General features: G+C 34.4%; 2 protein-coding genes across 8 annotated transcripts; both read right to left on the bottom strand.

The window, feature by feature from the left end:
* Positions 1 to 1,161: 1,161 nt before the first annotated feature.
* On the bottom strand, positions 1,162 to 21,219 carry LOC120774077 (alpha-actinin, sarcomeric). Of its 7 annotated transcripts, none has more exons than XM_040103396.1 (10): positions 21,116 to 21,219; positions 14,714 to 15,036; positions 8,990 to 9,406; positions 8,650 to 8,803; positions 8,307 to 8,455; positions 6,591 to 6,683; positions 6,175 to 6,525; positions 5,935 to 6,113; positions 2,301 to 3,435; positions 1,162 to 2,239 (listed from the first exon to the last, which is right to left on the bottom strand). In XM_040103396.1, the coding sequence occupies exons 2-10, from the start codon at positions 14,825 to 14,827 to the stop codon at positions 2,081 to 2,083; spliced, it is 2,751 nt and encodes a 916-aa protein (XP_039959330.1). In that variant the 5' UTR covers positions 14,828 to 15,036; positions 21,116 to 21,219; the 3' UTR covers positions 1,162 to 2,080. The 7 variants fall into 7 exon arrangements, with proteins under 7 accessions (XP_039959330.1, XP_039959334.1, XP_039959329.1 ...); XM_040103400.1 differs by having other exon boundaries at positions 14,714 to 14,905; positions 21,116 to 21,209; XM_040103395.1 differs by lacking the exon at positions 21,116 to 21,219 and adding an exon at positions 15,602 to 15,675.
* Positions 18,331 to 19,900, bottom strand: LOC120774080 (protein ultraspiracle). Its single transcript, XM_040103407.1, has one exon. It carries the CDS (start codon positions 19,774 to 19,776, stop codon positions 18,415 to 18,417), a length of 1,362 nt encoding a protein of 453 aa, XP_039959341.1. The 5' UTR covers positions 19,777 to 19,900; the 3' UTR covers positions 18,331 to 18,414.
* Positions 21,220 to 23,022: the final 1,803 nt, after the last annotated feature.

Genomic DNA, 23,022 nt, shown 5'->3' with positions numbered 1-23,022 from the left:
AAACGTTGTGGTTTTATAAAGAATCTTCAAATATCAAATTTAAAGGGAATAGAGAAATGTTTTTATTTCTGTTTTTATGCCTGCGTTACCCGAGGCTCTCGTTTGCTATACCACTGGAAGTATTCCGTCATGTACACCTGTTGCTTAAAAGCTTGCAAAAGTTCCTATTGCCCACCAAACCGTGTCAAAGACGATGATGAAAACTCATTTACTATCTTCCAATCCGATGGATGTTCTTTAGGCCACCATTTGGTTCAATTGAAAAAACTGTTCTGGAAAGTACATCCTCAACAGGGCTTTACACCTATTCTCTAAGCTTGTAAATCTGAAATTATCTTATCTCGCCCATATTAATTTTTCACCATTTAATGTAAGATTAGCCCGATACTCCCGCCATGCACCATTGCGTTTGTCTTTGTTTAATAATCTGCGCTCCGATTTACTTAGCGCTAAGAGTTTACTGGATCTCCATTGATTTTTGTTTAGGCTTTTTTATTGTTGATTGTTCCCGCACTTACGTTCTTTTTTATTTGAATAAAAACAGTTGTTAAAACCAAATTATTTCTTGTTGGAGGCAAAACCTTATCAACATATGCTGAATAGAGAAATATCTTCATATAAAGAAGATCTCTTCATGCGAAGATTGTGATTACGAAGTACGCGTTGGTCGAGGTGTTCAAATTCGATGACGAGCTGTATTGGAGCTACTCAATTTAAAAACTAATTATTGAATGTCACAGAGCAAATCTTTTGCCTAGCATTCTTAAACTAATGAAACGAATAGAGGGTAATTGTCAAAAGCACAAAATATGAATATACATATGTATATAGGAACAAAAGCTGTACCAGAGAACGTATGTATGTATATTTATTATTATTATTATTTTACGTTCTCTGGTCTTACTATCTTTATAGGTTAGGTTAGGTTCCTTAGGATATTCCTTAAACACACAGAGTTTCAAAATCCTCTGCCTGTGATTTGACAGAGCAATTTCAAATCTTTACGAATAACCGCAATAGTTCTAGTATTTAATTGTACAACCAAAGGCAAGCAAATGAAACCCCTTTTTTTCCTTTTATGTAAACAAAAAAACTACGGAGTTGCCGAAGCCATACTAAGTAACCCAAATTCGAATATAAACCAAAAACAAACAAGAGAACTTCTATTTTTTATCTCTTTCATGTGATTATTTTAAACTCACAAATTTATGTATGTATAGTTGACAGAAGATCTAATATACAAAAGTATATTTTTTTGACTTTAATGGATGTTTGATGGATGTTCTTCATTTTGATATCATCGGAACATTCTATAATCCTTACAAATTATCATATAATGCCCTCTATTCTCTTTTTCTCAATCATTGTAACATATACTAAGTTTATATAATAATTATATAAAACGTATTTAGAATTAAATAAAAAGTTATGAAATCATTATAAATAATCTCAAAATAAATATTAAATTAATATAACAAAAATTTCCAAAAAATAAATATATTTTATATTATTCGCCCAAGAAATGTATTTGAGAATTTTAATTGATTTTATATTTCTTGCTTTTAATTATCCTCATAATCATCTATTTAATACGCGTCGTCCTTGTCCAAACAACAGTCCAAGTTCTTTCAAATATTTCATCCCGTCTAAAACGTATATTCAGGAAATTTGTATATATGTATAATCACGATTGAATTTAGGATTTTAAACATGGCAATGGCAAGCATTTTGGGCGAGTGTACGTACATATGTATGCATTTGAATGCACAGAGTTATTATTGTGCCCTCATTATCCCAGGTATTTTAGATATGTACTTCGATATGCACAACAAAATTTTACATTATTGAATTGAACTAAGAAAACCGTTCTGATGGTTGTTAGTAATGATAGTTAAAAAAAATTGTCAGAAATCCGGAAATATAATGTACGAAAAATACACTTTAGGAAACGCTTTCATTTCACTGCTTTGCTGGTTAATGACTTCGTGGCTTTGCAATAACATGAGTACTATCGATTTTGCGTCCTGTCGTGAATTAACGATTTTTATTCGATGTTTCCGGTATTGTTGACACCTCTCTTTTACAAATCAGTTTCGCCATACAGTGCGGTACTAAAGGACATGTAGTCAAGAGCGCCGGGTACTCCATTTGGTCCTTTGTATGGTGGCATTCTCTGGATGCAGTATTCCGCTTGATCTGGAGGGAGTTCGCGTCGAAGTTCATCTGGTAATATGTATGGCTGAAAGATGAATTTTTTTAATAATTATTAACTTATAATTTTTAATATGTGTACTTCGTACCTTGTCGGCTGCGAGGATTCTGAATGAGTCAATAACTTGTTCAGCGGTATCGGTATCGGTGCTTTCGCGTGTCATGAAATCAAGGAAGGCATCAAAATGCACATAACCAGTGGAGTTGGGATCGACAACAGCTAAAATTCTTTGGAAGTCCATTTCACCTTGTCTGTCTTTTCCTATAGAGTAACCCAAGGAGACAAGACATGATTTAAACTCTTCAGGGGTAAGTCTGCCTGTACGATTCTTGTCAAAGTGATTGAAACTGGAGCGGAACTCATTTAATTGCTCTTGGCTGATTCCCTTAGAATCACGTGTAAGAATTTGATTTTCCACCTCGTTGATATTACGATTGATGGAAGTCAATAATTGCTCCCAGCCAACTCGCAATGTTTCCATTGTGTAATTAGTGTAACGATTTTCGAATATCATCGATTCTTGTACAGCCTGGTGGATCTTTTCTAATTCTTCAATGTTAGGTTTGTAAGCATACACAGCCTGTTCATACTCCTTAAGGCGATGTAATTGGTCTTCAAGAGAACCTTGCAAGCCCATTCCGATAGCAGTAACAGCATCCATCTGTCGTTCAATCCATGGTCCAACAATATTGGCCTTTTCGGCAAACTGTCTTCGTAGCATTTCATTATTTTGTTGCTTGCGCAACTCGTTCGCAAGAGTTTGATCACGTTGAGGTACCAACTGACGAACGTCACTCCATTTTCTAGTCATGTCATTGGCAGTAAGTGTTGTGTAGGGATTCTCCAGTCCTCCAGGAATTTGATGTTGCTTAACGATAGACTCTACTTCACGTACCAAATTAACAATCAAGTTGAACTCCTTGTCAGCTTCTCCCAATGTGGCTTTGAATTGATCGTGCGCCTGTATGAGACCTTGAATTTCCTCCATTGTATGTACAATGAACATATCAACTAAATCTTCACGGGTGCCATCCAGCCAGTTATTGAATGGAGCGGCCCTCTTAGCGAACTCCAAATGCAGGATATCAATTTTCTCCAAAATGCGTTCAGCCTCATCCAAAGCCGTACGACGACGCTGAGTGAGCGCACCCAAGCGATCCCATTGATCACAGATACGCTGGCAACGAGCATTAACAGAAACACAGTCATGATATTCCAGAGTGCTAAGAAACAAAAGGAGATAACATTAATAACGAATACAAAAACTATATTTTCATTCAACTTTTGCAATTTGCGTTAATATTTTGATTTTTTAATTAATAAATTGCTTAAAGAGTTCTTATTTTGCTCTTTACTAGTAAAGCAAGCCTGTAGAAATGATTTCGTAGTCTATAGAACGACCCATTCTTATTCTTACGCCTACAAATCGCTCCCGACAGTCGTTTCTACGTAACCGAAACGGACTAAGTCATGACTTTAAGCTTTTACTAAATACGAGTAGTCTTCGAAGGAAATTGCAAACCTCTCATTGTTCTGAACGACTGAACCGAATTGGCTGAATATTGGTGGGGATGTAGTTAGAACTAGGCGCCGGGCATAGGGTTTTTATGTTAAAGTCAAAACAATTCATATTTAAAAAAAATTTTATTTCAAATCATAAGCATGTGTTCAATAGTCATGTAAGAACCATGAGGATATTTTTTTTACTTAAAAAAAAAGTAAAATCACACAGCTTCTGCCAGGGTATAGAAATTTTACTTTACATATGTATATAAGGTATGTATGTACATATATGGATTATACGATTGTTTTTAATCAACAAGGAGTTTCATTTGGAACCGGCAAGGCATTTATAATATCACAGTAGAAAATCGTTTAGGCAGATGCATCGCCAGGCATTGCGGCTGCTTTGTTACATGATGAGCGACGCCCAAGCATTCATAACAAATTAAAAAGAACATGAGACATAAAAACAGAATAGCTAAGTTTGATAAAAAGTGCAATCAATATTTGAGATGCTTTCATACATTTCCGGCAATAAGCGGTAAACTTTAAACTAAATTTGCTAAAATAAAATTAAGCTAAAATACCCTCCATAAAAGAACTTGATTTCAATCGTTGAGTTTGTATGTTGCTTGTGGTTCGAGGTAAAAAATTTCCTTAGAAATTGTAGGGTTACCTTGAACAATGATCAATGCGAAATTTTAAGAAAATTTTTCAATGTCAAATCTATTGTATTGTGGAAGCGTTTGGGCCAATCTGTTTCAGCACATACTATACAACTTTAAACACGACTTTCTTGAAACTGCATTTTTCAGACCGGGCGATTTTCTTTATATAAACAACTAACTACTCAGCATTTCGATAAAAAAAAATTTGGAAATTTTTACAATTCCCCATATGTATTGCGAAAAATTGATGTGAATCTACCTATGAACTTTTATAGCATGATTTACCATATGTGAAGTAAGTTACGTTTTAATTATACCCTGAACAGGGTATATTAAGTTTGTCACGAAGTTTGTAACACACAGAAGGAAGCGTCGGAGACCCTATAAAGTATATATATAAATGATCAGTATGTTGAGCTGAGTCGATTTAGCCATGTCCGTCTGTCTGTCTGTCCGTCCGGCCGTCCGTCTGTATATATACGAACTAGTCCCTCAGCTTTTAAGATATCGTTTTGAAATTTTGCTAATGTCATTTTCTCTTCAAGAAGCTGCTCATTTGTCGGAACTGCCGATATCGGACCACTACAACATATAGCTGCCATACAAACTGAGCGATCGGAATCAAGTTCTTGTATGGAAAACTTTCACATTTGACAATGTATCTTCACAAAAGTTGGCACAGGTTATTTTCTAAGATAATAATGAAATATGTGAAGAAATTGTTCAGATCGGCTTACTATAGCATATAGCTGCCATACAAACCGAACGATCGGAATCTAGTGCTGGTATGGAAACTTTTGCATTTGACAAGATATATTCACGAAATTTGGCATAGATTATTTTCTAAGGCAACAATGTAATCTCCGAAGAAATTGTTCAGATCGGCTCACTATAGAATATAGCTGCCATACAAACCGAACGATCGGAATCAAATGCTTGCATGGGAAACTTCTTCATTTGACGATATATCTTCACGAAATTTCGTATGAGTTATTGTTCATAGAAATAATGTAATATCGGAAGAAATTGTTCAGATCGGCTCACTATAGAATACAGCTGCCATACAAACCGAAAGATCGGAATCAAGCGCTTGTATGGAAAACTTTCGCATTTGACGTGGTATCTTTACGAAATTTGACATACATTACTGCTTAAGGTAATAACATACTCTCCGAAAACATTGTTCAGATCGGATTACTATAGCATATAGTTTCCATACAAACTGGACACATGGTTACTAAAAGATGTGCACCTGTGAAGGGTATATTAGCTTCTGTGCAGCCGAAGTTAACGTTTTTTCTTGTTTTTGTTTCAAAATACCTTAACCTCACTGTTAATTAAAAAAAAAATGGTCCTGTTTAAAAAGATGTTTCCGAAATTGATCTTAGTACACATGCTTAATACATATATCCAAAAATAAAAAGAAATTTGATTGCTTTTTCCTTACTCTCGGAATAAGTTGCCTTTTTAGGGCTATAGGCTGCTGACCTAAACCAATTATTAGTAACACTCTAAGTATTAAAATACGCAATAATTCTAGGTTCTACTCACTTCAACTCTTGAGCAATAGCTGCAATTTGTTCTACCCGATCTTGGTGAGCGGCTAAGTCGGATTCAAAAGCCTCATGCTTCTTTTTGAGTGCCTTTAACTCATTCAATTTACATTGACGGAAGTCTTGAGACTGCAACATCTCCTCCTTACCCCGTGTCCAATCTTCGTGGGCATCAGCCTTTGAAATGAAATTAAATGTAATTTATGGGATTTTCTACAAGATAATATGACAGATTTACCTTGTGCTTGAACTTTTGAGCCAAATGTTCCAAGCGTTCCAAGCGCATCGTTTCAGCCAAAAGCCACTCTTCAAAAGCTTTCTCGGCTAGTTCCAAACCTTTCCAGGCGTTTGAAATATCGCCGACGGTCTTGCCCTCAGTTGGCAAGTAGGCTGGACGATTGGATAAACGGAGTTTCGTTTGCAAAGTGTTGAAGTTAGTTTCGAGTTTTGCTTTTTGCTCAACACGTGGCGGCTTGTGTTTGCGACGATAAGTACGGTATTCCTCCAGTTTTTTCTGAACACCAGCCAAAGAATTATCTGCCTGGCGGGAGTTTAGCCAGGGCATAGTCCGGCGGATCCATTCCAAAAGCTGCAAGTACGAAATCAAATATGAATACAAAATGCCATTACTATTGCACTAAATATATTACTTACATCGCTTGCTAGTCGTTCATACTCCTCCATAAGACGTTCATTTTCCTGGTTCACCTTAAGCACTTTGCAAATACGGTTAGCTGCGGTTTCCGCCTGGCAATTGATAAGATACATTATTGTAAGCATTTATCTGCATTACACACATTTGCATTTATTTCGTATTAGAATGAACGCTTTCAACATAACTTAGAAGAAAATGTTTAAGTTTAACAAAGCGATTAAAATTGGGTATTCTAGTACAGTATGTACATACCATTACGGTTAAAATTCACTTGTATGCCAATTAAAATACTCTTTAGGGGGACAACACTATCAAATTGTAATAATTCAATTAAATTTCAATTTTGATTACTCAATCCCTGACCAAGCAATAAAGTCTGCACAAAATTTGTAGGCTTTTGTTTATGTACATATATATTATATACAGCAATTAAGCATTGCATTCAGAAATAAATCGTTTTATAGTTCTAATTAGTGAATCCGCTAGTGGTTTTTGAGAGTGTTATCCCCATAGAGGTTAATGATTGCAAATATGTTGTAACGAGCACCGACCTTTTGAGCGCCACTAAAGCAATGATAGTACGATGACACGTACGTCATAACTGCTCGTTCATCTGGCAGCGCAGTATTCTGCAAGTCTGTTAGGAATTAAGTAAGAAAAGCAACAAACAGAACACAAGTTAGTACATTTATTTGAAACAAAAAACAAGCAGCATTTTTAAAGAATTTTTATTAACAAAATCATCATTGCAAAATTATCAAAGCAACACTTCGTGAGTAATCGCAAAACCTGTAAACTTAGTAAAAATAACGCAAATAGCATGCAACTTATTGTTAGAAATGTGTGCACTTGTAAAACAATCGAAAAAAATTCATTCGAACATTCAGGCAACAGGCGACAGGTAATGAAGCGATGATCGATGGTTACGGATCAAGACAATGACGATACCTGTACTACACTGTACGCACTATAATCGTATTAATCATATGAAATTTGCCTCAATTGATTCACTCGATTAAGTATATGTGCGTGTGCATTTTGGAGGATACGAAATTTCGAATTTAGTTTGAGAGTAAAATAATTATAACTTTTGCTCCAATTAGCATGCACACACAGATTTCCGATTTCCTTGGAAAGCATTTAATCATTGTTGATCCGTTTCTGTGTTATGAGTTTTTAATTTGCCTTTTGGAAAAATAATTGTTCATTAAACAAAGAAGTGTCTTTTCTTTTCTTTGGCATAAAAATTAACTTTCGACATATTTAGAAAGATATATAAGCCCCAACTTGAATTGGAACTGCCAATTAGTCGAAGTGTTTTATTTATTCTATACAGTTCTTAAATTGGCAGAACTATTTCAAACTGTATGTATGCAAGAACAAAAATTAATTTCTTTATGTAACAAAATTTTGAGAAGGAAAGAGATTTTTTGGTTCTCTGCTTAGTTTTTTAAGCCACATCACAAGAAGTTAAAACGAAATGAATAAGTTAAAGAGAAAATCAGTATCAATACAAAAAGTAAAAGTAGTGAGCATAAGGAGCGAGTAGCGTTTAGCGCGCAGCGTATTATGCTAAGTAGTTACTAAGAATTTTCCACAAATTTGACTAGAGCGCCTAAATGCTATTTATAATTTATGCATAAATGTTGCATTTTCCAAAAAACAAACTGTAAAAGAACAAAATGAATAAGTGTATTGATGTGAAGTTTAGTCACATTGTAATTCGGGACGTAGGTGTATTGTCTTGTGGGTTCGGGTACATGCGTCACATTTCCAACCTGTTGGGCTCCCTGGAAAGCATGATAGTAACAGGACACGTAAGTCATAATAGCGCGTTCATCCGGCTTTGGAGTGTTGATCAAATCTAACGAAGTGTTTCGAGGTTTTTGAAAAGTTATAAAAAAACAAAAACCAGTTTAAGTTTAAGTCTTAAACGTTGAATACTTATAATGATGATACTTATATAGCACAAATAAAAGTCATTACAAATTATTTGCAGGGTGATATACATATATGTATGTAAATGTATAATGACACCTGATAACTCCAACTACTTACCATCTGGATCTAACATCCTTGGAATATCGAGATATTTCTCAGCAACATCAAAGGCAGTGTTGAGATTTTCCAATGGATTGTCTTTGGAGAGTTTGGAATAATCAATCAAGTCAGGCCTATGACGGTGAATCAAGGCGCAGAATGCTAAACCGTCCTGTAGAATAAAACATATAAAATATCAATATGTTACGGCACTAGTGCATATATACATATAAATATACATATATCCTCCTATCGCACCTAACTCAGTTATATTTGTATGTATGTATACATAACTTAATAGATATATGTATGCTTGTATAACTGAATTATGTCCACTAGAGTATGTATTTGAAGTTACCTTGAATGAAAGGTGGAAGTTTTGAACATTGACGTTCTTATAGGGAGCAGTTTTGCGTTGACACCATAGCAACAAGCCTTCTTTAGCGGTCATCTCTTCAACGGAAATATCCTGAATAGCAAAACGCAGAATAATGGTCCAAATCATGCCCAAAGTCATCTTCAAATTGCCATCGACAATTTCTTCAGCGCCAATCGATACCAAGTGCACACCTTTCGATGCGATGAAGTCCAGCGCCTTATTGACATTCGCGATCTTGTGGAAGCGCATTTTGCCACGATCGGGTTTTGGCAAAGTTTCACCGGAAATAACTTCCAGCAACAACATCAACTTCAATCCATTACGGAAGTCCTCGTCAATATTATCGATAGATGTTCCAGCTTTACGCAAATGACTATTGCACCACGCTGTAAATGTCTGTGTAAATGTAAAAACAACAAAAAAAATATATAGTTGCTTTATGAAAAAGGATAAAAATGTTTGATGTTTACAGAAAGTATAATTTGAGTTCGAAAAGTTATATAATACTTCTTTATCAATCGGAGTAAAATATATAAAAAAAATATATAAATATTTCACAGAGAACGAGAGGGTGGAGCTCGGTCATATAATATCAATAAATTTACTAATTAAGGGGCCCGTGTCATGAATCCCCTCAGCCTCCAATTTTCTCTTTACAGCCCTGAATATTGGGCACAGCTTTGAAATAATTAAAGAACAAATTTTATTATAATCACTTTCGCCACCCAAATTATTAGGTTTGGGCAGCCAGCTATAGACACATAAAGCCCGTATACGGATATTCTAATGCAAATCCAAGTCTCGAATTTTTACATAAAAATAATTAAATTTTATTTAAATGTTTCGTAGGCCGAACAACAAATCAATTAAATATGTATGTACACATTTTGGTACAAGTAAAACCGACCTTTAAGTAGTTTCCTATATTAAAATTATAGAACATTTTGTTTTAAGATGTGGAAAAGGGATCTCTCATCAGCAAATAAACTCAAATGAAATTCAAAGGAACCAAAAAATTAAAAGTTTACCAAATTTAAAAATCTGCAAAAATGTCTCAGAAATGTCATGACAACGATCGGAAAATGAGCTTTTTAATTATTATTTTTGGTTTGTTGTGATTTGATAAGTACTTTGACGGCGTAGGTTATATACATAGTACATAAAGTATATTATTTGAAACAGTATACTAAATTCTAATTTGGAAGTAATGAAAGTGATTTGGCAATTTGAATATTTCTTCATTTGATCCAAAAGTGGAACGTATTTTCTCTGTAATTCTTACGTGAGAAAAGCTTTTGAGACTCCAGCGGATCGTATGGACTTTTTTATTCTTTTATTTCAAAAGAAGTAATATTATTTTTTAAATACAATATATTCTGCAGTATTCTATACTGTTCACTTGCTAATTTAGAAGGCACGTGTTATAGAAATTAAACAAGAGCAAAATTATTATAAAAGCAATATTTTCTAAAAACGCGATTTACACAAAATGCAAACATACATACATATGTGCGTGCATATGTTCTACATATACATAGATATTCTGAAGTAATGTAATAAAACAGTCAAAAAGTAGTTTGCATATAGATTTTCCTCAATAAAATGCCTTTGCTCTAACATTGAATTACATTTTTTGGTATGTACTGGTTTTGACCAAAATTTTACAATTTTCATTTTGTAGGACATAAACACGAAATAAATTAGTTCGTTGTATGGCCAACAAGTTGGGCTTATTGTTCATCATATAAAACAGTTTATTAGAAATATTCGTGCATATGCTATGTATACCTATACATGTACATAAGTGCATGCATATGTATGTATGGAAACATAAATATTCCAACTTCAGAAAATTAATTCGAATCTTTTGTAGATTAAACAAGATCAAATTAAATAGGACTGTTAGAAAACGGTAACTGCGTATCTAACAGTTGAAGAAAACGTACATACATGCATGTGCATATAACACATCAATACAAATCGAAACGAGTTGCAGTCGCAGCCAACACAATCCGTTATGCATTGATCTCAATTGCATCGCCGTTTTGCACTATTCATTGACATTGTATGCACACACACACTGATGCAAAGGCATGAATGTGTCCGTGCGCCTGTGTAGCTAAGAGTATGGCTAGCCATAGTTGTGAGGTGAAAAGACGCAACTGACTAATCCCGTCTAATGGCTTACACCCAAACCAATATTCTTGTTTTCTCTCTTCGCGCTATTGAAATGCAACAGATTTCTTTCTTTTGATAACGACAAAATGCAGCATTCAGTTTATGGCTGTTTTGCGGCACAACTGGTATCTTATAACCATTCACTACGTGCAACAATAACAATGAAAACAATTATGCACCAGGAGTGGTGGTGAGGCCAGACAAGCTTCAACGCCATATCTCGCCGAGTCTGAACCAATTCGACAACAATCCGGTTTCCTAAGTTTACCGTTTTGGTAAATTCAACCAACAGGTTCTACCTCCATTGAAGAGCTGATAATTTCAATTGGCAACTCATTTCACTATACGGCATAATTAAGCAAACTCTTAAGTATAAGTTTGTAAATAAAATAGTTATACCGTTTTATAGACAACTATCGTAGGATAAAGTGTTCTATATATGGATATATATGTAAGTAAATGTACATATGTGAATATATGGTATAATGGGACAATATCAGTATGCATGTGGGTATTGTACACATATAATTTTCGTTTACATATCTCCAAGAGGGTAGACTAAATTATTGCATTGTTTGTGGGTCTATTGATTATTAAAAACCATCCACAAACGACTCCTTCAATTTTATTTGAAGGTTTTTCATGCCAACAATATACGCTACATACTATATGTACATATGTCACTACGTAAGACTTGGGTTTGACCAAACTTCCCACAAGCATCTCATTGAATTCAAATTCGTAAATAATGCTGCTGATAGAAAGCATCCCTAACCACTTAACCACAATAAAATATTCAAATGAACCATGTGTCTGGCTTTTGGACTTTTTTACCACCTTTTATCTTGCTCTTAGGAAAAGGTTCTAAGACGGCACAAATCCGGTAGGTGGAGCTAAAATAAACGAATCATTATCGAACATACTAATTAATACTCTGTAGCAATATGTTGCAACAGTAGAAAAATATATGTATACATATATGACTTATTCGAACTATCCCATATAATACATATGCATTCAAGATTAATACGTTTACCATAAACCCTTACTCCTAAATTCGTCTCTAAAGATTAGATAAACATTTGACATATTGTATAAAACATTTCTAGTTTTAAAATATAATTTAAAAATTATTGTTCTTTAAATAGACATCTGTCACATAGACATTTTGATCCCCGGCGACAACTGATAAAATTCGAAAAAATAGAAAATTATACATTCTATGACCAAATCTTATAACTGAAAGGACATTGAAGTTTATTTATAACGTAGACATTTCTGCGGCATGATTAGTGTACGTACATATGTATGTATGTATTTTACTTATATATTATAATAATAAATTACCAAAATATTGACGAGACGGAACTCTGCAAGACCTAAGCTCTTCAATATCATAATAAAATGTGTAGTCTTAATTTCTTTGATTTAATTACTTATATCTTGTGATACTTCGCATACACATACAGTCGTCATTTTTATTTACATATGGACATATATACATAAATTGGTTTTTACATACTAAGAATGTGATTAGTACAGAACGGAAACCATTCAGCTGTTGCTTTTGTGCGCCGTTCGAACCATTCACTCTGCATTACCACGAGACTCTGATTGACCACACCGTCTCCTATAAATTCCTGCTAGCATACGTTTATAAATTGGCAACCTACTACTTAAGCGCATGCGCAAAATAATCAAATTTTGAGCAATATTTTCGAATACTCTCTAGGAAAATGCGTTGATGTGCTTTAAAAGCTCAAAGCTCGAACCGTCGCACACTTCTTCACCGCAATCCATTTTTGGGCGAATGAAATTTGACGCTGCTCATTGAATTTTTGTCTGTCGCAGATGCCACAGCCGGCGAAGATGATGATTAGACAGCCACACAAATCATTAATAATTATTATGCACATTATGCTTCACCACAATTATTCGGCATTCACGAAACTATTCTAAGACTATTGGCTTTTGAGCAGGTGCTACATGTGCAAAAATGTTTAAAGTGCATGTCGATAATTGTGACAAATGTGTCCACTCTCTTCCCCTCCCTGTATATTCAAATTTCACACTCCGATATGCACTCGATTGCGAAATTAAAGGCAAAACAAAACGGAATGCAATATTTAATATAAATAGTATCATTAAGATCCACAACAAACAAAGTATTTGAATGCAGCTGCTCATTAAAACCAACGGCATATGCAAGCACCATCAGTATTGCAAAATTTTACATTCTAGGTAGCTGTAAAGTGCTACAAGGTCATGGTAGTTCCATTCCCAGTCACGTAAATCTGTAAAATATATGGCAAACAAATAGTTTTCTTAGCATCCATTCACCACACATTGACATGAGGTGTTCAACCATGGAACAATTTCTTTGCCGCAAAAAAACACCTCAAGTGCTATTCCACATTTATCAAATAATACGGCCTGTGTGAGCGCGCAGATATCAACTGTTATCAGTTCAAGCGCCTTTGAGTTGTTGGTTTTCTGTGTACATCGAGAAGTGATTATCTTAAAATTGCTTCTTGTAGTTGGTATACATATGTACGGATATGCGAACATTGTTAATGACAGTAACTAGTCAACGTCAAACAACACCGTTATATTAAAAGCGTTGAAAACTTCCATCTTGGAGACCTACTTATCTATAATCATATGGAGTTCAGAACCAAGCATTGCAAGGGTTAGAGATTCTTAACAAATTACATCGACTTTAGTTTGAAGCACTCAACTAATAATATTGGCAAATTAGAATTTTTAATGAAATTTTTTGTTTTTTACACATATTTTATCTGCGTACACTCATACATGCTCATTCGTATGTCTTTTCCCGAGATTATATATAAGGAATGTGGTGAAAAAAATTATTTTCGAGGCTAATAATATTGAAGAAAAAAGTGCTAGGTGGTCTCGAACACATTTAGAAGGTAGCATTGAAAAACTCATAAGCTAAAAATTAAAATTTATGCATAATTTTGAGATATGGTGATTTTATTTCAGTAAGTAAGAGCCCCAAACACTTGTATACTAGTTTATGTGTCGTGTTGAATCTATTTTTAAAAATAAAAAGCTCTTTTCGTTAGACTTTATCGGAATCGAAACACAAAAAATAAGAATAATATTTCTAAACATATACATTTGTACAACTGCATATGTGTGTTGGTTGATACATATACTCATATAATATATGTATATAAATAAATGGACTTATGAAATGAAATTTAAAAAGAAATACATTTTTTATATATTGAAAAAATATTGAAAAAGTGTAGCGAAGACAAACTATGTGTTATTTAGAAATCAACACTGTGTGAATACTAAATCAGTCTATACTATGTAGGATGAAAAATCTATTTTAAAAATTTTTGAGGTTATTTTTAGAAAAATGGTCATGCTTAAAAAACTAATTAGATTTCAAGAAAATCGATTGTTGTGAATGATCTCATTTCGTGATGAATTCGTCTGTACTAAGTACTTATTCTTAAAGCTTATTAGCATCTACAGAATATAGTCACTTACCTTCTTCTGTTGTTTTTCCCACGCGGGATCTAAAAGTCCTTCGCGCTCCCATTCTTCCTCCTGCTCCATATAGCCATCTCCATACTCCATGGAGAGTCCGTTCTCCATCATCATGTTGCTTGCTTTTTACAGTTATTATCCGTTAAATTTCGTATCGAAGGTTTTTGTATAATAATTCTTAGTATTTCGTTTCTAGAATTGTTGATTTGTTCCAATTAGCAAAATCATGAAAATTTTATTTTTTTAAGGTTGAAATTTAGAAGGGTGTAAGAAGGGCGTTCTTAAAGTACTTTAATTCGTTCGGAGTATGCTTAATATTAGATCTGAAATCCCAAATAAACAAAAAAGTATAAAGAATCTTTTTTAGCACAATACAATAATCTACAACATGGGGAAATATTTTTTAAATTAATTATTAATTTTTTCTTTCTTTGAATAAACACTACAGATATTATTTATTTAAACATTTTGACACAGGTCGTCCACAGTTTGGAATAATAGAAAAAATTAATAGGCAGGAGAGGCCTTGTCGTTGTATAACACTCGTTAAAAATAGTTCCTCTTTTTCGAATTAATTTTATTTGTTATTTTTATTTAATATTTATACATATGTACATATGTCTTTATTTATATAAATGCATACATAAATATTGTATTTGCATGCATAAAGTATGTACATACATTTATGTATAATAAGTAACATACGCGTATGTACATATGTATGTATGCTTTTAATACAAATAAATAATAATTATTTTTTATTTGCTTCAATTTGAAATATCCACAAAGACATTTTGTATGTATGTATATATGTAACTGTGTATGTATGTCGTCAATAAACAAAGACAAAATAAAATGATAGAAGTAAAAACCGTGTCGGATCAGTACGTTTCGCTTGAAAAGAGAATGACCCGCTCGCGTTGGTAGCCAACTCAAAACTAATGTTGCGCCAATGATCTGCGTTTGGACAAACTGCGCCCCAAAGCAATGAAAAACGCGCTGCAGCCGCACCGCAATCTTACCGATGCTCAATTATACAATTATACTCGTTCATATGTGAATATATTACTTACATACATATGTTCATATGTATATAGGAAGGTGCATACCTTTGTATGCTTATTTCCAAGTAAACAAACGGTATAACGAGTAAAATACTCGTGCTTGTGAGAATATGAAGTGCTTCAAACAAGATTGTACTGAGGTATGTAGATGCTATTTTGTTTTCGCAAATGTACACACCTACATACATATATACAAATCTACATGCGTGCCTACTTGTAAATAAGTTTTAAAATGCCGAAAATGTGTGGGTGGGCGACGAACTAACGGAGAAATCAAAGACCAATGCCAACTCCAGGTTGTTTCAGTGGTAGGAAGATGAAAATGTTTTTACAATTCACTATTTGTATCTTTATAGCTCCATATGTACATATGTACATGTATGTATGTAAGTACACGTAGCCATGTAAATATGTATATTCACTTTTTGATACCATTTCATGACTCCGACCACTGGGCGACTCGTTAGGCAAGTGCAGGAGATCGCACTTTGAGGCCCAGTCTCTCTTTTGAGGAAAACGAACAAATACAGGAGAGACTTGACAATCAAGTACTTATGCATACTGCAAAAATGTACAAACGTATGTATGTCTTCTATACGTACAAAACAACACAAATATTTAAGTGTATGTACATACATATGTATATATGTAGCTATAAATATGTAAATACAAATGTATGCTTATATCATAAATCTAGATATGCAATTTTGACACTATTTCCATTGTTTGGTAATGTTTTTTTTTCGTAAAATACCACTTGTCGAAACTCAGTGAATATAAAAATTTAGAACTATTACCATCCTCCCTGTGCTATAAATAATTCTTCTTGAAAGCATTGCCACGATGCAAGGATTGAACGCTCTGAATAATATCAGTAATTCTTAAGTTCATATGTATGTATGTACATACATATTATGTATGTAATATATGAAATAAGTTTATTCATCTTATTAGCTATACACTTTTAATTTTCTTTAAAATGGCTCACAAGTGAAATATTTCTCTGTGCACCATATTTATTTTTAGGTAAACTGTTTCATAACATTACCACCCACTCGAACTAATCTCGCTCACATACATAGATCTGCTATGATTTGAATATGCAATTTTTATTTATAACCATACATACATACATATGTATATATCATTTAAAAATAAGTTTCCCTTATTTAATACCTTTAAACATGCATATTTATGTAGCATTTATGAAAATGCAAGGCTATGGCCATTTAAATTTATATTGCCTCCAACAATTTCTGGAAAATGCTTACGTCTATTTTTTGAAAATTTGCACAAAAAAAAAAAAAAAAAAAATATATATATAACCGTGGGCGGCGCACAGTTGGCTGAGTTACAGATTTAGTTGAACAAAAGTCGCTAAAATGTTGAAATGTTTCAATCAATTCTTTTTAGCACATTTACTTTTAAATATTACAGTTTTCCATACAAGGGCTTGAGTTTAAGCGGTCAGTTTGTATGACAGCTTCATGCTCTAGTTGTCCGATATCGATGATTCCGACAAATGAGCAGCTTCGCCTCCTAGGAACATCAAGAGGTCTTTCCTTAATTACGTCGACAGCACCGAACAGTACGCCGACCGGTCTTCAGACGCAACTAACTTCCGACAGGTACTGACCGCCATTCACTCCCTTCCACTGAATGGCGTTCTTGGAGTCAAATCACTACCCATTGCAGACGAAGAGCTCGAGTTGCCGCGAGAAACGCGAGTGACCCTTGCGCAGCTTCGTTCTGGATACTGTAGCTGGTTAAGCGCCTACTTGCCCAGAATAGACCCCGACATATCCAACATATGTCCTGCATGCAATGAGTCTCCGCATGACACTGGCCACCTCTTTGCATGCCCCGTCAACCCCACTCAACTAACACCCCTTACCCTTTGGTCCGACCGCGTCGAAACAGCACGTTTCCTGGGCCTCCCGCTAGATGGCGTCGATGATAACATATATAACCCTTATCATGCTTAAAGGGATTGATAACCGTTAGAACAACAAGAAATGAGCAGCTTATTTGTGAGAAAAATAACGTTTGTAAATTATAAATCGATATTTATATATGCATACATTTTATAGAGATTCCGACGTTTCATTCTGGGTGTTACAAACTCCATGGTATACTTTATATAACCTATTTAGGGTATAAGCTATAGCAGCTTCAAATGCATATTAAATTAAAACACTCGAGGAACAGCTCTTAAAAATATAAATTCATCTAAGCCTTTTAAAAAAGATGAGAGTATGAAATTAACATACATATGTACATGTACATATATTCTTAACCACAAGGTAGAACATATGAAGATGGGCTGCTAGGTCTGAAAATATTCGTTTATTGTCATTCTTTAATACTACATATATACATTTTTCCCTTCAGATATTAACGATTTTTTAACATTTTAAAAGACATTTATTCATTTTACAATACAGTTACTTGTCAAAAATTGTTTACAATAAATAGTAACTTATTAAAAATAAGTTCGATTAAAAAAACATATGAAGAATTAAGCAGCTAGTTAAATTTCATTGGATGATAACAATCACATCTATCAGCTGAAAATAGTTTAACATTCATTGGTGAAATTTATCAAGTACTTTCATCAATAGATAAAATTTTAACTCCCTAACACATTGGTGCGTCAAGCTGTTCACAGAAAAGTTGATCTAACTGTTTGTCACCCATAATTCTAAAGAAAAACAAATGATCCAAACACTTAAGGCTAATGGATCGTAGTGCCGGCAACCGAAGTAAAAGTTGTGCAAATCGGCTATCATCTCCGGGATGTTCTGTACGACAGTGTTCATCAAGGCAAGCATAAACTTGTTCTCTACAAACTTCTATATCATTTCGTCCTTTTAAACCACGTATGTCAGGATTAAACAGAATAATAGCTTTTAAGCATGATAATTCGGAGCGATCAATGTTCAGCCGCTTCATTTTAACGCTAAGTTCTGATAAAATTCTGTCAAAAATAGTTGCCACACCTGCTTTTATTGCGCTGTTCCGATGATAAGAAAAATTATGGTTAAGAAAAAGTTGCTGGGGTTGACGTATAGGAGAACGCCTCCCGGACGAAGTATCATGACCTCCAGATGTAGCGTAATCAGAATCCAATGAATCAATACTACACCATGCCACGTTTGCTATGAGTAATTCATTCCAGCCTGCTTTGAGCAAAAGCACCTGATCTTCACGCTGCAATTCTGCAAAATGTGGCATTTTCCGGGCATATTCAACCATTTGATAAAGTTGCTTATTTACCATTTGACAAAGATGTGAAACAGCTCCTTTATAATCAGGTTGTACCATGGAATTTGGTCCAACCCGAAGGAATGGTATAGCATTATCTCCGCTAAGTTGTTCACTTTTCTGTTCTGCGTCAATAATACGTTCTATTGTTAAATCACGAACAGAACTACTAGGATTAAAATCATCGCTCGAACGTACGTTTTGTGACCTTGTGCCACGTTGTCTTTCTTCTTGAACAGCTTCGCGCTTCATTCCACACGCCAGGCATTTTTGATACCGGCAATATTGACAACGATTACGTTGTCTTTTATCGATGATACAATTTCTATCTTCACGACAAGCGTAAGTCAAATCCTTTCTTACTGTACGTTTAAAAAATCCTTTACATCCTTCACAGCTGTAAACACCGTAATGTTTTCCACTTGCCCTATCACCACAAATGGAACACAAATGTTTAGATCCACTTAATGGGTGATTTGGAGGATATTGCTGTTGCTGTTGTGGTGTACCAAGTTGTATCTGGTTAGGATTATGGCTCGCCACTGTCGCTGCTACTGAGCCAGCATTTGTCATATTCATTGATTGCAAACCTATTACCCCAAAAGAAACAGGACTTGCTGATTTTGGTGAGTATCCACCAGTATTGTTTTCATTCAATATAGAAATGTCTGGTTTCACTTCTTGTGGTGATAGTGGTCCTAAACGGAAACTCTGCTCCTGTTCGCCACCGTCCATCTTTTATAATGCTAATAAAACTTTATGAAAAAAAATATATATTCCGAAAATCGCCTGAAAGAATTTACTAATGAGCAAATTTCGGTGTCGACATTTTATTTTCGCCAAAAAATTTTTCACCATCACCAAAGAAACTCACCTTTTACTGCGTTCGAAATTTGTTGTTACATTATATACATAGTAACTTCCAATACCAACTACCAATATTCAAAGTCTGCACCAATTAAAGTTATAAAAAGTATTTACATGTCTAACATATTTTTATTTATGCGAAATATTTCCAAAACTATTCAGAATTATAAGAAATAATCAAGTAAGGAAGAGTTAAGTTTAGGTGCGGCACGATTCCGATTACTTTGGCGGAGGGGTAAAAAACACGAATTTCCGTATAAATGGGGTATGTACGAATAGGGGAGCTTCTCCAGAGGAGGAATATGCAAAAACAGTGTAAAAATAACTTATATTTTAAATTTAAATATTGCCGATTAAAAATTCAAAAATTTGCTCTAAAAACACATGGTATTTCTCTATGTTTCACAAATTTTTTTACATTTTCCACTTTATAATGATTATAAAATTTGTATTATATCAGGGTGACTGACGTACTTTCACGTAGTACTCCTTTCTGCATTAGAGGCCTCGACCGCGCTTAAAAAATAAATAACCCTGGTTGAGCGAATACCCGGGGTGACCGAAGTACTTTCGCGCAGAACTCCTTTCTGCGTTATTGGCCTTCGGCCAAGATGCATTGAAACAAACAAAACAAAATTTTAGTTTTCGTTATAAAGGGGTTAAATATTGGTTATTATATCTGACAGCGATTTCCATTTTTTTATGATCAGTACGTTGTTTTGTATTTTAGGTACAATGTAATTTTTAAAATAAAGGTTTATTAGGTAAAAAGTGTAAAATATGGATTTATTTAAATGTTTATATTTAATTTAATTAATTCCTCTTCCCAACGGTACCTTCAAATCGCGGCGCCAAAAAAATCGAAGTTGTGCCCAACAACATTACTAAAATAATCTTACACAGCTATTATTCCGAAAATAAAAACGGATGACTTTGAGTACTCACGATTGAGATACAAGTGACTTAATTATGGAGCCACAAGTGTTTGCATCCAAAGTTCTAATAAATCTTTGACATACAACACTGATTAATATAGCACTTATTTACGAACATAGTACTTCACCCAATTCACCAAACTTAAAATGCCGACTTTGGTGAATTTTTGTTTTGCTAAATTTTTGTTTATAACCAATGTCTGTTTATGTTTATGAAAAAAAGACAATGTATTCCAAATAGTAATTGTACAGACTGTTATTTAATGACTTACATTATCGAAATTGTTGCGTCTCACAACGTCTAATAAATTATTATTATTTATACGGCTTCTCAGCCTAACCGATCAAAACAATACCAAACAATTCGTCATTCACCACTCATCGATTTGATATTGCGATAGTATTGCATACACAGTAACAAAGAAACGCTAGGACAATGCAACCCGTGATAAAAAGAGACAACACGAACTGAATAAATTACTTTCTGCATCGTCTTCGGATAATTGCAATTCGTACATTCAGATCTACTGACAAAGAGTGATGCATCCCTGGTTGCCACATCAACATTTTCATTACAATTAACAATAAATAATATAGTACAGGGTTACCCACTACATATATTATTTATGAGTTCATATATAGCCAAAGAAAGATTATAAAAATATTAATATATACTCGTATATACACATTATGGACGACAAAAATAATAAAATTTTCTTAAACTAAAGTTTTGCCAAACAATCATTTGTAAGCAAAGATCTTTTCTTTCGTTCATCACGTTACTAACAAATCCATCGGTCTGACAAAATCACTCCAAAAAGTAACGGAACGAAATTATCGTACCGTTAGTTGTAAATTTGACGATTTTATTTCAAGAATAACAGATTTTCTTCTTTACTAGCGTAGACATCGCTTACGCGATTATAGCCGAGTTAAAAACAGCGCGCCAGTCGTTTCTTGTTCACTTTCCTTCTCCACCTGGTCTTTCCAACGAAGTGGAGGTCTTTCTCTTCCTCTGCTTCCTCCGGCGGGTACTGGGTCGAATACTTTCAGAGTTGGAGTGTTTTCGTCCATACGCACGACATCACTTAGCCAGCATAGCCGCTGTCTCTTAATTCGCTGAACTATGTCAATGTCGTCGTATATCTCATACAGTTCATCGTTCCATCGAATGCGATATTCGCGGGGGCCAACGCGCAAAGGACCGTAAATCTTTCGCAGAACCTTTCTCTCGAAAACTCGTAAGGTCGACTCATCAGATGTTGTCATCGTCCTTGCCTCTGTACCAGATAGCAGGACGGGAATAATGAGTGACTTGTAGAGTTTGGTTTTTCTGCGTTGGATTTCGAGGCTGACGTTGTTGTCGCTTCCAAGATAGACGAAATTATCTACAACTTTGAAGTTATGACTGTCAACAGTGACGTGGATGCTTAATCGGGAGTGCGACGACTGTTTGTTTGATGACAGGAGATATTTCGTCTTGCCAATACCAGACCCATTTGCTTTGCTTCCTTATCCAGTCTGGAGAAAGCAGAACTAACGGCACGGGTGTTGAGGCCAATGATATCAATATCATCGGCATACGCCAGCAGCTGTACACTCTTATAAAGGTTGTACCTGCTCGATTAAGTTTAGCAGTCGCACGATAGGGAGTCGCTTTTCTGAAACCTCGTTTGATATCGAACGACTCGGAGAGGTCGTTCCCGATTCTTAAAGCTTTTTTTTTCAGATTGCAATTGACATTTACTCTATAAAACTGCAATAATTTCGCGAATTTATTGGACAATTGCAACCACAATTCAGTAAAATATCAATATAACGGAACAACTACGGTTAGAAGTCCGCTGCTTCAAATAAGCTGGTCATTTTTAAAGTGGTATGTGTTATTTCTAAGCTTCCAAATTTAAATATTAACAAAAAAAATACAATTAAAATATGCATACGGTACATAAGACCCTCTATTACAGATTTCGACTGTTCGAATATCTCTTTTAAATCAGATACTGTCTAAAAATTATATTTTTGACTGCCTCAAACAAGATGACACAATACTGTAACACTCCCCATTTTGTATATTTCTATACAAAATCGAGGAATATTGCGTTCCAAATTTCTTGAATCCGCTCCCATAACTCATTTAACCCATTAATTGTCTTGCTTAAAGATAAATTTTTCAGCA

This window comes from Bactrocera tryoni, chromosome 4 (assembly GCF_016617805.1).
Source record: "Bactrocera tryoni isolate S06 chromosome 4, CSIRO_BtryS06_freeze2, whole genome shotgun sequence".
NCBI classification, from domain to species: domain Eukaryota; kingdom Metazoa; phylum Arthropoda; class Insecta; order Diptera; family Tephritidae; genus Bactrocera; species Bactrocera tryoni.
Note: the sequence above shows the minus strand (reverse complement) of the source record. Positions and strands in the feature narration are given on the sequence as shown.

What these genes read in the sequence shown, in the direction of transcription:
- LOC120774077 (XM_040103396.1), bottom strand. Translation starts at nt 14,827, where the DNA reads ATGATGATGGAGAACGGACTCTCCATGGAGTATGGAGATGGCTATATG. An exon ending in ATGAACGACTAGCAAGCGAT is followed by an intron (nt 6,526 to 6,590) that starts GTAAGTAATATA and finishes TCGTACTTGCAG; the next exon opens with CTTTTGGAATGGATCCGCCG. An exon ending in CTCAAAAGTTCAAGCACAAG is followed by an intron (nt 6,114 to 6,174) that starts GTAAATCTGTCA and finishes TTCATTTCAAAG; the next exon opens with GCTGATGCCCACGAAGATTG.
- LOC120774080 (XM_040103407.1), bottom strand. Translation starts at nt 19,776, where the DNA reads ATGGACGGTGGCGAACAGGAGCAGAGTTTCCGTTTAGGACCACTATCA.